The sequence below is a fragment of the Heliangelus exortis genome, chromosome 5 (assembly GCF_036169615.1).
Source record: "Heliangelus exortis chromosome 5, bHelExo1.hap1, whole genome shotgun sequence".
NCBI lineage: Eukaryota > Metazoa > Chordata > Aves > Apodiformes > Trochilidae > Heliangelus > Heliangelus exortis.
Window position 1 is genome coordinate 4,297,585 of NC_092426.1, and position 15,742 is coordinate 4,313,326.

Genomic DNA, 15,742 nt, shown 5'->3' on the forward strand with positions numbered 1-15,742 from the left:
CTTTAAATTCCTACCTCCCCCATCAATATAATTGGAATCAGTCATGGTTAACATTTGGGTGCCTTTTCCAAGAAAGAAAAACACCCCAAAGAGAAAAATAAACACGTTGCAGATAAAGAGCCTGTTTCACACACAGATTTTGCTGCTAAAATGACATTTTTAGGGCTGGGGGAGCAATGACCCCCTCTCATCACCACAGTGACAGTGGCTGGCAGAGGATTGCATCCTATCTTTTTCCTTCTCCCTGATGATCCTTAGCCAAAACCAGCAGAAACCTGCCAGCCATCAGGATATTGAGGCTTCCTTGGTCACCACAGAGCCAAGTGGTTGCTTTCCTTCTGGATGGGAAGCAGCCCCATGGCTCCAGTTGTTACTCAGCCTCTGTTTATCCCCACAAATTCAAGCTCCTTTTTTTCTTTTTGTCCTTTTTCTTTTTCTTTTCCCTTTTTTTTTCTTTTTCTTTTTCTTTTTTTTTTCTTTTTCTTTTTCCTTTTCCTTTTTCTTTTTTTCTTTTTTCTTTTTTCCTTTCTTTTTCCTTCTTTTTTTCTTTTTCTTTTTCTTTTTCTTTTTCTTTTTCTTTTTCTTTTTCTTTCTCTTTTTCTTTCTCTTTCTCTTTCTCTTTTTCTTTTTTTTCTTTTTCTTTTTCTTTTTCTTTTTCTTTTTCTTTCTCTTTTTCTTTTTCTTTCTCTTTCTCTTTCTCTTTCTCTTTCTCTTTTTTTTCTTTTTCTTTTTTTTCTTTCCTTTTCTTTTTCTTTTTCTTTTTCTTTTTCTTTTTCTTTTTCTTTTTCTTTTTCTTTTTCTTTTTCTTTTTCTTTTTCTTTTTCTTTTTCTTTTTCTTTTTCTTTTTCTTTTTTTTCTTTTTCTTTTCCTTTTCCTTTCTCTTTTTCTTTTTTTTTTCTTTTTCTTTTTTTCTTTTTCTTTTTCCTTTTTTTTCTTTTTCTTTTTCCTTTTCCTTTTTCTTTTTTCTTTTTTTTCTTTTTTCTTTTTTCCTTTCCTTTTTCTTTTTCTTTTTCTTTCTTTTTCTTTTTCTTTTTCTTTTTCTTTTTCTTTTTCTTTTTCTTTTTCTTTTTCTTTTTCTTTTTCTTTTCCTTTTCCTTTTTCTTTCTCTTTTTCTTTTTTTTTCTTTTTCTTTTTTTTCTTTTTCTTTTTCCTTTTCCTTTTTCTTTTTTCTTTTTTTTTCTTTTTTCTTTTTTCCTTTCCTTTTTCTTTTTCTTTTTCTTTTTCTTTTTCTTTTTCTTTTCCTTTTCCTTTTTCTTTTTCTTTTTCTTTTTCTTTTTCTTTTTCTTTTTCTTTTTCTTTTCCTTTTCCTTTTCCTTTTCCTTTTCTTTCTCTTTTTCTTTCCCCTTTTCCCTGTCTTTATTTTCTTTTTTCTTTTTTTCTTTTTCTTTTTCTCTTTCTTCTTTTTCTCTCTTTTTGTTTTTTTTTATAAACGCAAACCTAATTTTCTAACATCTCCACTTAGATCTAATCCATAAAGCCATTTATTATCCTAGTTACCCTCTTCTATTCTTTTTTTTTTTTTTTTTTTTTTTTTTTTTAATTTGCATTCATACCCCTCTCTTTAATCTGCCTCAATTCTCCAGGTACGTCCTCGCCGCTCTTTTCTCCAATCCCACCAAGACTTCCATGGATATTTTACCCTTCCATGGATAGATCTCAGGATGCTATTTCCCTTCCTTAACTATTCCCACAGCGGGAATCTCCGCTTTTCCCATTCCCGATACCGAACCCTTCGATCCTTTCCTTCACCACCAGCTCCAAACAGACCCAAATTTTCCCTCCCCGGACCCATGAGGAGGATGAAAGGGAGGAGGTTCTGTCCCAGGACCCTGCTCGGTCCGAACCCCCCTGATGGGAAGGTCCCGGGAGTTCGGGCAGAGCCACGGTTCGGCCGCTCCCCCCCCTCTCCGCCTCCGCGGTGGTTTCGCTCCGCCCCCCCCTACCCCCGCGGTGGTTCCGCCCTCACCTCACTGCCCGCCCCGCACTCCCGCCCGTACCAACTCCTCTGAGGGGGGGGAGCACACGGAACCAAAGGGCGCGATTCCGGGTCGCGCAGAACCCTCGGTTCTCCCGTTGCCTCTCTCAGCGTCGTTAGCGGGGATTCGCTAAAGGGGAGCGGGGAAGCTGGAAGGGAGGGGCTGCTCCCCCCCTTCTCTTGGGAGCTGGGGTGGTACCGCCCGCCGAACCCGGAAGTGGCGGCGCGGCGGCCCACATGGGTGCGAGGAGCGGGGCCGGGGCGGGCGGTACCGCCGGGGCCGTGGGTGCTGCCGTGGCCGCTCTCTACGCGGCCACGCTGCCCCCTGCCCTGCCCGGAGGGGATGCGGGTAACGTACCCAGCGCCGACAGCACCACCGCGAACCGGGGAGGGCGGCCCGGCGGGAACCGCACCGGGAGGTGGCACCGGGGGGAACCGCGTCCCCAAACCCCAAAGAGCGGGGGCATCGCGGTCACCCTATGCCAGGGGGGGCAGAGCCCTTAGGGGCTGGTGCGTCTTAGTTGTCATATATATAGGGGTGGTTATCCTGTAGGGGCTGGTGCGTTGCTGTGACCCCATAGGGCTGCTGTGAGCTCATCGGGATGCTGTGACCCCATAGGGTTGGTGTGACCTCATAGGGTTGGTGTGACCCCATAGGGCTGCTGTGACCCCATAGGGCTGCTGTGACCCCATAGGGTTGGTGTGACCTCATAGGAATGCTGTGAGCCCACAGGGATGCTGTGACCCCATAGGGGTGCCGTGACCCTATAAGGCTGCTGTGACCCCATAGGGATGCTGTGACCCCATAGGGCTGCTGTGACCCCATAGGGATGGTGTGACCTCATAGGGATGGTGTGACCCCATAGGGGTGCTGTGACCCCATAGGGGTGCTGTGACCCCATAGGGATGGTATGACCCCATAGGGGTGCTGTGACCCCATAGGGATGGTGTGACCCCGTAGAGATGCTGTGACCCCCTAAGGATGCTGTGACCCCGTAGGGCTGCTGTGCCCCCGTAGGACTGCTGTCACCTTGTAGGGCTGTTGTGACCCTGTAGTGACCCCGTAGGGGTGCTGTGACCCCATAGGGGTGCTGTGACCCCATAGGGATGGTGTGACCCCATAGGGGTGCTGTGACCCCATAGGGGTCTTTTCCAACCTCAAAGATTCTTTGAGGGGATTCCTAAAAGCCCTGGAGATGTGGTGCTGAAGGACAAGGGACTGTGGTGGCCTTGGAAGTGCTGGGTGAAGGGTTGGACTTGATGATCCTAAAGGTCTTTTCCAACCAAAATGATTCTGGGATTGGGGTTTGGGCCATCAGTTTCTCTGACCTGAGTGGCAGCAGCCAACACAACCCCAAAATCCTTGGATTTGCCTGTCTGGAAGCAAGATGTGCTGGAAATGACAAACTATCCAATATTTTGTCTTTTGTGCTGCCAGTCCCACCAGATGTGACAAAATTTTCCTGTTTGGTCCTTCTGTGGTTTTGCTGGTTTAGGGTCTTGCTGAAAAAAACCCTTCTGTAGTGTACGTGCTGCAGTGGTTTGGGATAAGGATGGCTGGGATTTTCTAGGGGATGTTCTGATATTTTTTGGGGTGAAGTAGGTACCCAGCATACTTTCCCTCTTTCACATCCCAGAAGGAGGTTGGGTGGGTCTGTTGAGCTCAATCCCTCTTGGCCACTGCTGGTTTTGAAACCAAACTATGCATAAAATTCCTTACACATAAATGGGATTTTAATGGACACTTCTATTTTACAACTTCAGTGTGTGTGGAGAGAGAGAGAGATGATTTATACTGATTTTAGACCTAATTCAGAAACATCATTGGTGTTAAAACAGCTTAAAAAGCAAAATAAACTCAAGTGAAAAGGAAAAAAGAAAAATAAACCTCAACTCACATTCTGATGTTTCAGATCTCTGCTCCCAACCCTGCTGGGGTTAAATCAGTTTTCAGGCAGTACTGGGTTGCCTCAACACCTTACTGGGCAATCAAGCCAGAAAATTGGCAATCTGGGTACATCAAGATTATGCAGGAATGAATTTTTCAATTTGAGCTGGCAGCTGAAGATGCAGGAGGTCATTTTCTCTCCTTAGAAATGTATTCAAATCAAGTTTGCAGATGCTGCAGGCTTTGTTGGTGTGTTTTGCCATTTAATAATAGTGCTCTGCACTTACAGAGCCCATATCTTCATTTATAGAGCCCATGTCTGCACTTGTGTAGCCCAGAGAGGGTGTGAGTGATTCCCAGAAATGCTGGAGAATTAACCTGGTGGGTGTTGTGTGCTCCTTTTGGTTTTTTCCAGTGGAATTCAACAGGTCTGCAAGCTGGCATAATTTTTTTTTTTTTTTTTTTCACATTTTCTTCATTTTCTTCCCCTCCCCTTTAATTCTTACCAGGCAAGATTGTGCTTTCCAAGCTTAGCAGTGGCATCCAGCAGTATTTTTGCAGCTTGTGCCTGTATTGCTTTGGGGTTCTTCTTGCCCATGATACAAACCAATATCGCAGCAAAGTGCATGAATTTGGTTTTAATTTTTAGCTGGTTTAGGAGGACTTTGGTGAAGGTGAAGCCCTGGCAGGAGCAGCATCCCTGGGATGTGATGGGTGCTGGGCATCCCCCATTAACCCCCCATTAATCCCCCATTAACCAGGTGCAGGCGTGCTGGGGAACCCCTGGGATGCTGAACTTGGGGTTTCCTTGATTAGATCAAAGATCATGGAATTGTTTTAGTTGGAAAGGACCTCTGAGGTCATCGAGTCCAGCAGTGCCAAGGCCACCACTAAACCGTGTCCCAAGGCATTACATCTCTAGGGCTCTGAAACCCCTCCAGGGATGATGGGGACTCCAGCCCTGCCCTGGGCAGCCTGGGCCAGGCCCTGACAACCCTTTCCAGGGAGAAATTCTTCCCCAGCTCCAACCTAAACCTCCCCTGGCACAACTTGAGGCTCTTTCCTCTTCTCCCATCCCTTGTTCCTTGGGAGCAGAGCCCGACCCCCCCTGGCTCCAACCTCCTCTCAGGGGCTTGCAGAGAGCCAGAAGCTCTCCCCTCAGCCTCCTCTGCTCCAGGATCAACACCCCCAGCTCCCTCAGCTGCTCCTGGGCAGACTTCTGCTCCAGACCCTTCCCCAGCTCCATTCCCTTCTCTGGACACACTCCAGCCCCTCAATGTCCTCCTTGTGAGGGGCCTAAAACTACATACATCTTACTGCACTTGATTTTTTTTCTTTCAGGCTGTCTTGGAGTAGGTTGAACCTTTCCTAAAAAAGGAGCACTAAAAATCACTGGTGTTTGCTAGGGTTGTAATGTCCCCATCAGAGAGGCTTTTGCACAGACTGCCAGGGCTGTCCCCTGGGCTGACAAACAGCAATAGTGGGTTGACTGGCATCTTCCTTTTAAAACACACTTCTGAATTTAATTTTAAGATTTAAAGGTGCCTTTTGTACACTGTGCTTTGGGTGGCAAGGGAGGAATCGTGCAGAAGTTAAAATATTTTGAATTTAGCATTTAAAAGCAGCAGTGCCCTTCATTTTGCATCTTTAGCATCTCACGATGGGACAAAACCACCATGACCTTGACACTTGCAAAATAAGCAGGACCAGTAAGACCGGGCTCCACAAAATTGGACCATGAAATTTGAAGGGAAACCAGCTGTAATTCTGAATTTTGCCCTGCCTTGGCTGTGCCCTTTGTCCCTGAATGTGCTTGCTCCTACTGAATGTATTTAATACACATCCTTCGGGAGCATTGCAAAATGTTTCAGTGTCAAGTGCTCTAAAAATGTCAAGTGTTATTAACTGTTAGGCTAGCATGGATCTTCTTGTGGCAGTTATTTGTCCTGCTGTAAAATACAAATGAAATGCAAAACCTAAATGGTGTTTCTAATGGGGGCAGCAGGTAAAAAAGAGCTTCTAGGGAAGCAGAAGCTGCAAAAATTGCTTTAGCATCAAGGGGAGAGCAACGTTCCCAGATATGTGGATGCAGATTTGCATGATCAGTGGTTATGTTTTCCCTCTTTAAAACTCTAAAGCTGTGCATTTTAATTTATTTTTTTTTTTTTGAAATGAGACACAACCAGGCTAAGAGACAATGCAGCTTAAGCGTTGCAAACTGTGGTGCTTGGAAGTGATGGAGTCAATTGGTTTGAAATTAAAAATACACGTGCAGAAATTGTCTGCATTTGGAATGTCTCGGGCCATTCTTTACCCAAACCTACCTATCCTTTCACTTATCTGTTCATAAAAGTCTCACGAAAACATACAAAAGATATTTTGTGCAATGACATCAGAGGGAGAAAATATTCTTAGAAAATTTCATGCTGTTAAATCTCTACAGATTTACAGTTTTATCCAGTCAAATTAATGCAAAACCCCAATGCAAGCATTTGGATTTTGAAAACTTTGGAGGAGTGTCATTTCCTAATAGTAATTATTGGTTTTACATTATTTTTTCACAGGGGAGCTGATCACAGCCGCATATGAGCTTGGAGTAAGTATTAGTTTTATTGTTTAATCAATGCTCTCATTAACAGTTTTAGGAATTAAGGAAGTTTAATTAAGCATGGAGTAAAGTAGATTAATTTATTTTCAAACCACAGTTTTTACTAACTTATAAGTACAGCACGCGACAATTTACTTCAAGTTTTAAATCCAATTAAACTAAATTATAAAGCAAAGGCTTTACTGTATATACAGTAGCTGGCTTATTATCAACCCAAATTTTGTATAAGCTGGGGAGAATAAAATAAATCGGGTTAACAATTTTAATAAGTTTTATTATTTAATAAACTTTATTATGGTGCATGATCCCTTTAGGCAAGACCTTAGGACTGTCAGCGCGGTGGTAATCCGATAGCAGTGTGGTCTTTCAACTTGCTAACCAATAAAATAGTTGAGAAGCTGCTTTTTTTTTTAAAAAAAAAAAACAAACAAACAACAACAAAAAAACCAACCTCTTGAATGACCCTAATATACTGTGAACCCAAACAAGGAGCCCTTTAAAGCCCTCTAATGAAACGTGGCACCTCCTTTTCTCGCCGCCTCATTGTGATGGACGAGGCGTGGAGCCAAATCCACTAAGGAAAAAAAAAAATAAAAAAAATTCTATTTACAGAGTTCAAACTGGACCGAAGGGATGGGTCGAGGAGCAGCGCCGCTCGGAGACCCCCTGGCTCCTGCTGCTGGATCCCATCGTGCTGCTCTCTCCTTTTGATTTCCTAGAATCCCAGTGTTTCCTGGCATTTCACCCCTTTTCATCCCCGTCTCATCTCTGTCCCCAGGTCGCCCACCCTCCTGGCTATCCCCTCTTCACACTGCTGGCCAGACTGGCCATGGGGCTGCTGCCTGTCGGCTCTCCTGCCTCCCGGGTCAACCTCCTCTGTGGTTTGGTGGGAGCAGCTGCTGCCTCTTTGCTTTTTTACACGGTTTTCAGGTAAAGTTTGGGGTGTTTTCTCTTTGGTGGGCATGAGGCTTTCTCCCCTCGGCTCGGGATGTTTCTCTCTGTTCCCTTCTGCTCTTCAGACCAGCGTTGCCCCCCTCCCTTTCCAACTGTAATTAGTCCCTCTGATTAACCCAACAGTGCTTTAATCTGAATTTGACCTTCTTTCGTGCACAAAAGCTTTTTCTTTTTTCTTTTCCCCCCCCCCCCCTTTTTTTTTTTTTTTCTCTTTCTGTTAAATAACAATAAAAATAATAACAATTACAAAAGTGCGCCCTTCCCCTCAACGCCGCCGTGACAGGTTGTTCAGGCTCATTATCACAAATCACCACTCGGTTTAACTAACCAGAACTAATGAAGTTTGTCGGGCAGGAAAGATGCAGATGGTCTGTTTAAATTAACAGGATGAGCTTCACCTATCAAGAAACCAGGAACTTGGTTTAATCGCAGCTCGCGGCCGAGACGGGTGGGCACTTGCCCACTGGTGGTACCCAAAGACCTGGCCAAGCATCACTGCTGGTCACCTTCTCCCAGTATAGGTGGTACTGGTGTGTGCTGGGAGGTGGGGGACACTCTGGTCAAAGCCTTCCTCCAGACCTTGGGAAAGAGGGAACAATCGGGATGTGCACGTGCTTGGGGGGGGGGGGGGGGCTTGTTAACCCTTCTCGGCTTTGATGTGGGAGTTCTGGCTGCTCTTAACCTCAGCCTGACCCATATTTGAGAGGATTATCACAGCCCCTACAAACAATTTCTGATGGTCTTTTGCAGGGGAAAAAATAGGGCAGGTTTGGAGGCAAAATCAGAAATTATATCGGGGAGCATCGGGGTGAGATTATTTTAACAGGAGTCCTTTTCTCTCCCACCCGTTTCCCCAGCCATGCCACCCCTTGGGAAAACCTTTCCAAGGAGCAAGTGCATCCTAGAAATAAAAGCAGGAATAAGTGGGGTGGGGGAAGAGGGCAAATCCTGCATGCCCTAGAGCCCTGAGCTCATTTAAAGTTGGGTCCATGAGGTCCCTCTGTCCAGCTGCATCTTCCCCTGCTCATCACCTTCAGTGTGCATCTGCTTCTGAGCACGCTGACTGAAACTGCTGAAATAATTCCTAAATAATGTTACAGGCATTTCAAGTGCTTGCTTTTACTGTTGGGTAATACCTGTAATTAAGTCGGCGTTAATTAATTTAATATCCTGTGTTTTACAGCCTATTTGGGGAACTGGAAGTGGGGCTGCCCTCCCGTGCAGTGTCAGAGCAGAACTCATTTTGATTATATTAAAAAAAAAGAAAAACTCCTCCAAGGAGTCACTGAATGTTTTGAATCCTGAATTTATTTTTATTTAAATTGTGGCTGTGCCCATTATTTGAGTTACTGTGAAGATCTGCCCCACTTTTTAGTTCTAGCACCAGCATGACCCTTTCGTACGTCCCTGATTTGTGTGCATGAAGTTATATAATTGTTGCTTTAGAAAAATAAGAATGCAGGAGAGAAATGGCAGGTTAATTTTGGGAATTATTTTTCCACTTTTAGAGATTTAATTTTCTTCTGTTATTTTTGTTTGATTGGATTTGGAAGATGTTGCTTCTCTCAGGTATAAAACTTGGAGGAAAGAACGGAAAACCTGAAACTGAGAGATGAGAGAAACTATTAAGACTTACAGAAAATTATTTCATACTTGCAAGGCACTGACAGAATCAATTATTCAGCCTAGCAGCGATTTGATTTTTTTTTTTTTTTAATGAATTGTAAGGTGGTACGGGTCAGTTTTATTCCCAAATTAGAATATTCAGTTTTTCCTTTTAAGCACCTTAGAATTGGTCTGATTTTTTTTTTCATGACATTCATTTAGCAAAAAAAGTTTTTTCTTTCTATTGCCACCCATTTTTAAAGAGAAAAACTATCGTTCAGAAAGCGTTTATGGAGTGAAACCCATAAATATCTGAGGGCAAAGGGTTTGGGTTTGAACTGGGCTTGTCTCTACTTACAAAGGATGGAAAACTATCGAATTCCCCCTCATTTTTGTGCTTTCCTTAAGATTTAGCTGACGGGGTCACCCCTGTGAGGTACCAGAGGAAAAAAAGAAGCATCCCCTCCTCGTGCTGCTCCAAACGTGGGTGCTAATATGAAAATATGTAGATGTTAGGAACACAAATAATTGATGAAGTACACATCCTTCGGGAGCACCACGGTTCAAGTGGCAAATCTCTCTCCTCAAACAAAAGCCCCCCTTGGCGGGGAGGAAGCCATCTCTATGGTAATGGGGCTGACGCTGCCCTATTGATCCAGTGGAAGAAGACATTATACAATGTCAGTTGGGTTGTTACAATTTCATTTGTTGTCTGACCTGAACTTAACCTCTAAAACCTTTCTTTTCTCCCCACCAGCCGGGCAAGGTTGCTGTTTACCCTTCGCCCGTGGTTTCTTTTTTGTTTTTTCTGCGCCTCCCGGCATCCCCGTACAGTAAAACCTCTCCCTTTTTTTCCCCCGCTGACTCTTTATATTTAAGAACCATTTCCCCAGTTTATTCCTTGGCAGGGCAGGACAGGTTTGTGGTTTTTTTTTTTAACTGCTTAGGGAAGGAGTCGTGGTTCATTTGGGATCTTACGGCACGTGCGGGATTGGGATCGAATTTATTCCTCAGTTTTCTCCTCTGCCGGGTGATGGCTGGTGGGATGCTCCGAGCAGCAACCCCAGCATCTTGTTCCAATTTATAATATTCTATCAGATTCTTCATTTCATTATTTTACTGATTGATTTTTAAGTCCTGATTGTGCTTCTTAAACTTATTTCAAACTGCATCAGTGCAAAAAACCCTTTTGTCAGTAATCCAGGCTCTGGCGGAGCGAGCGCTTTCCTCCTCTGAATTATTTCTCAGATACGTTTGGTTTTGGTTTGTCTTTTTTTTTCCTCACCCTCTCGATAAATTGCTTGTAATTATCCTAAAATGGCATTTACAAAGAGTTTTCTCAGACGGATTGTAACTGAGGCAAATAATTCATCTTCAGTGTGGAAGAGGGAGGGGAGCAGCTTTATGTTTTCAGGACGCAGCAAGTGGGGCTATAGGATTGTTTCTTTAAACAACTATTTATTTGTTTTACTGTGGGAGGCGAAGCATAGCAAGTTTACAAAGTAAACCAATTATCCTCTCATAATATGATTGTCAAAGTGTCATTTTCTGCACAGGCAATGCCTTCTTTGCATTCCCTGTTGCAAAGAGAAAGAGGATGCTATCCCCTGCTTTAAGTCCAATTTTTCTTTTTTTTTTTTTTTTTTGGTGTACACCTTTCATAATTTGGCTGCATCTAAATGTGCTGAGCTAATTTACTGCAGAGGCAGTAGCAGACTAGAAGGGGTCATTGCTCAAATTCTTCTGGTAAGTTTTTGCCTGGTTTATTCTGGCTGAGTTGCACACAGGTTTTTGAAAAGGAGGAAAATGTTGCATTAAATTAAGCAGTTCACATCTTTTCGGTTTGCTGTTCTGGGTATCATGTTAAGTTTTGGTCTAAAAAAAATACATATATATGTGTGTGTGTATATATATATATATATATATATATATATATATGTATATATTCCTTTTTTTTTTTTTTAGCATATATATACTTCCTGTCCTATAAACCTTCCAAGCAGCCCACTGTGAATGTGTATAAAAGCTGAAGCCAGCTCTTCTCCCACTTGCAACAAAAAGGAGCAGTGGGCATGTTGAAAATCATCAACAGCATAGTTATTTGATGAATAACTTTGAAATCATCATCATCCAAGTTATTTGATCCTTTTTTAAATCATCAAGGGGTTTTGAAAATTGCACTTGACCATCCTGGCCACCCTCAGCTTTCTTGCCCCAGTGCTCTGTGTCCTGGAGCTCTCGTGGGAAGGTCCCTGAGAAGGACCAGGGATGTTTGGAGCACCAGGAGGATGGGTCAGCTTTGTGGTCCTCCCCAGAGGGACCACAAGCCTGATGGTGTCTTAAAACTAACCCATGCTGGGAAAAGTTGTCTGCTGCCTGCAATGTGTGGTGAAATACTCTGGGTCCCTCAGGTACAGGGGTTTGCTGGAGCAGTTGTCCCCAGATAGTTTGATTCCTTTTTGGGGCATGTTTTAGAGAAGTTGGAGGGATGAGAAGAGGGTTGCTCTCACTTGGCATGCTGGTGCCCTTGTGCCCATCGTGGAAAATTAAAATGCTGGACTTCAGGGAAGGAGGAATCTCCTCCCAGGGATTATTGGAATTTTTCCAGATTCCAGATTATCACAGATTATCACCCTCGTAGCACAGCGTGAAGATCTTGGCTGCTTCCAAAGCAGCTGCTCTTAGTAACAAATAGTTTGGAAGTTTTAGGAGGGAGAGAAGAAAGGAAGGTACTCGAGTATTAATTTGCTTTTAGAAGAGGTCACCTCCTGTGACCTCTGGCTAATTGATCAGATATATATTTTTTTCCTTTTTCCCCCTCTTTGTGCCTGTAATATTTTCCCCCTTTGTCCCCGTAATAAACGGGCACTGAGTTCACTCTTTTCTGAGACATTACCAAATCTGTTCATTTGCATTTTTGCTCTCAAGTAGGTACATTATGCTGCAATAACTCTACTTGGGTTTGAAGGAGGGGAGGGAGAGGAGGTGGGGGCGAAAGCAGGGGAAAAAAAAAAAAAAAAAGAAAAAAAAAAAAAGAAGAGTTCTTTTTTTTTTTTTAAGACTGAAGAGTCTTTTCTGACAGCTAGTCAGAGTTAGAATTAGTTCAAGGAAATGTTAATAATGCACTGCCTGGCTTAATCCCTTTGATATCACCAGGTATCCTCCTGTTCATGGGTTAATTGCTTTAAAAGCAGAGGCAATATTCCGAGCGGTGGGCTGCTTCACCTTTTCACAGCTGTTACCATTGAGTGACAACTAAATCCCATGTGTAAGATGAGGAAGAGCTCAATCTCCAATGGGGAGAAAATTTATGTAAACCGCAATCCCTTCAGAATGTGCGGAAGTCACAGACTTTCTTGATTTACTCTGCTTTGCCCAGAAAGCTCCATTGTTCCCTTCCCTAAGTCCCATCAACCCTTTGTAGGAGAATATCAGAGCGGAGGCAGATAGCTTGAAATATATAAATGCTATCATAGCCCTGATTAATAGCGGCGCTTATGAGTCAAGTCTGATAACGGAGCAGCTCTCCACTCAATTTCAGATACTGCTAATGGAATCTGTCTCCTCCAATTGTCATGTGAGAAGGGCTAATTTGCCATGGAGCTTGGAGCTGTCACCAGCCGGGGATTGGGGGGTCAGATGGGAGCTGCCAGGTTTTTGCCCTGCAGCTTGTATCTCTCGCTTTGAATAGCGCAGCCTCCTGCCTGCCAGGGAGCTGATAGGCCGCCGGAGGGTTTATGCCACTCTCTACAATAGGGAAGGGCTGCATGGGCTGACTCTGTAATTGTGAAACCAGCTCATTTTAGATATTTTTTTTTTTTTTTTCTCGTATTTTATAGTCTTTTTTTTTTTTTTTTTTTTTTTTTTTTCCTGCCGCCGCATAATTTCTAATAAGGGGGTTTTAACGAAATGTCAGATTAGGAAAAGTTTTGCTGCAATTACCGCCTTTAAGAAATAAAAAAAAAAAAAAAACAACCCAACTTATAAAACATTTAAATAGCTGGAGTCAGTTTCTATACTTATGAAACATTTAAATAACTGGAGTCAGTTTCTACCGAGAGCTGGGATTCCTTTTTTTTTTTTTTCGGGGAGTAGGCACTGGTTATTGCAGCCTCCCCGATTAAGGTGTGCTTATTTTCTAAGGTTTCTGAATCAAATAATGGGTCTAACTAAAGCACCTTTTTATGCTTGCAAAGACACTGGGAGTCAAAATTCTGATTTTTTAATGGCTGGAAACACAGTTTTTACAGCTTTTTTTGGGGGGTGGGTGGGAATAGGCACTGGTTATTGCAGCCGCCCCGATTAAGGTGTGCTTATTTTCTAAGGATTCTGAATAAAATTCTGAATCAAATTCTGAATCAAATAATGGGTCTAACTAATACACCCTTGCAAAGACACTGAGAGTCAAAATTCTGATTTTTAATGGCTGGAAGCACAGTTCTTAGTTTTGGGTTTTTTTGGGGGTGTAGGCACTGGTTATTACAGCCGCCCCAATTAAGGTGTGCTTATTTTCTAAGGTTTCTGAATCAAATAATGGGTCTAACTAAAACACCTTTTTATGCTTGCAAAGACACTGGGAGTCAAAATTCTGATTTTTTAATGGCTGGAAACACAGTTTTTACAGCTTTTTTTGGGGGGTGGGTGGGAATAGGCACTGGTTATTGCAGCCGCCCCGATTAAGGTGTGCTTATTTTCCAAGGATTCTGAATAAAATTCTGAATCAAATTCTGAATCAAATAATGGGTCTAACTAATACACCCTTGCAAAGACACTGGGAGTCAAAATTCTGATTTTTAATGGGTGGAAACACAGTTTTTACAGCTTTTTTTTTGGGGGGGGGAGGGAGTAGGCACTGGTTATTACAGCCGCCCCGATTAAGGTGTGCTTATTTTGTAAGGATTCTGAATAAAATTCTGAATCAAATTCTGAATCAAATAATGGGTCTAACTAATACACCCTTGCAAAGACACTGAGAGTCAAAATTCTGATTTTTAATGGCTAGAAGCACAGTTCTTACAGTTTTGGGTTTTTTTGGGGATGTAGGCACTGGTTATAACAGCTGCCCCGATTAAGGTGTGCTTATTTTCTAAGGATTCTGAATCAAATAATGAAATAATGGGTCTAAGTAATACATCCTTGCAAAGACACTGAGAGTCAAAATTCTGATTTTAATGGCTGGAAGCACAGTTTTTACAGGTTTTTTTTTTTTTTTTTTTTTTTTGAAGTAGGCACTGGTTATTACAGCCGCCCCGATTAAGGTGTGCTTATTTTCTAAGGATCCTGAATCAAATAATGGGTCTAACTAATACACCCTTTCCACTTGCAAAGACACTGGGAGTCACAATTCTGATTTTTAATGGCTGGAAGCAGAGTTTTTACAGCTTGCTGTTAGGAAGGTGTGAGTGCAGGGCAGGGAATGCAGCTGCCCCTGTGCTTTATCGATTGGTCATGAGTTGTGCTACTTGTTGACCTGCTCTGGGATAACTTGGGATGGAGGCATTGCATTTTATTTTCCAAACTTTCTTGGGAAGGAGATGTAGGTGTGCCAGGTGTTCCTCAGTCCCTTTCCAAGCCCTTGTGGGTTGGCTGTCCCCATCCCCATCCCCACCAAGATTCCTGCCACCCCTCTGGGGGATTCCATCCACAAGGTCACCTTGGTCCTCCTGTAGAGAGGAGTGGAGGTGGCATGGCCCTGGGACACCTGCAAGACACCTCTTCCAATCACTGGTGACCTTCACAGGTCCTGATTTAACAGGAGAGAGGCAGAAACTCAGTGTCCTATAGATGTGGTGTCCTTATGGGACATATCCATGGGAGTTACCTTCCTGGACATCTCCATTCCAGGAGGACACACTCAGGACCAGCTGCACTTACCTAAACTCCTCCATATTCCTTGTCCAGACTGGACCATCCCTTCTTTGACTTTTCAATACAAGAATTTTAGACAAGGGGTAAAACAGGGGTGGCAGGGCCCAGGTGGATGTGAGGGCTTGTGAGAAGCAGCATTCCATGCATGTAGAAGGGGTGAGGGTGCTGCCTGCTCATCCTTACAGCTGGCATTTCAGATCCATGGAAATACTGGGGTTGCCTGCTGCTGAAGTCCCATTTGATGGGAAGGACAGCAGGAGGTTATAGCCAAAGTACCCAATTTTGGGTTTGTTTGGTTTTGGTTTTTTTGTATTTTTTGTTTGGTTGGGTTTTGGTTTTTTCTTTAATGGTTTTGGTGGGTTTTTTTGGGGGGGGGTGTTGTTTTTTGGTTGTTTGGTTTTTGGTTGGGTTTTTTTGTTGGTTTTTTTTTTTTTCTTATTATTATTTCTTTATGGTTATCATTCCCATTTGCCTGCTTTCTGTTTTCTCCTGGTGGCCATGAGGACTCAACTGGGATTGTTGAGCCAAGCCATGCTCTCTTCTTCCTCCTCCTCCTCCCTTTCCTCCTCCTCCTCTTCCTCCTCCTCCTCCTCCTCCTCCTCCAGCAGGAGTGGAGGCTACTGGCAGGGCTGAAGTGGCTCTTCAGCTCCAGGTCCTTGAGGAAGAATAAAATCTGGTTTTCTCTTCCCCGCAGCACCAGCTCTTCAGCTCTGAGAGCAAGAGAAATCTGCCTTTTGTCCATGGAGTGCTTGTGAGGCGGGCAGGCAAACCCAGAGGGATTTGGGGTTTGGGGGGGATAATTATTCTTACTCAGGTCCTAAACTCATGCTTGGGTATTTATTTC

General features: G+C 43.4%; 1 protein-coding gene across 2 annotated transcripts in view; it reads left to right on the forward strand.

Moving 5' to 3' along the window:
- Nucleotides 1-2,179: 2,179 nt before the first annotated feature.
- The window catches only part of TMEM260 (transmembrane protein 260), a 35,920-nt gene continuing 22,357 nt past the window's right edge, over nt 2,180-15,742 (forward strand). For both annotated transcript variants that reach the window (XM_071745239.1, XM_071745241.1), the window contains exons 1-3: nt 2,180-2,324; nt 6,428-6,459; nt 7,250-7,401. In XM_071745239.1, coding sequence (XP_071601340.1) covers nt 2,213-2,324; nt 6,428-6,459; nt 7,250-7,401 — 296 coding nt within the window. In that variant the 5' untranslated portion in view covers nt 2,180-2,212. The remainder of the gene's footprint in view (nt 2,325-6,427; nt 6,460-7,249; nt 7,402-15,742) is intronic.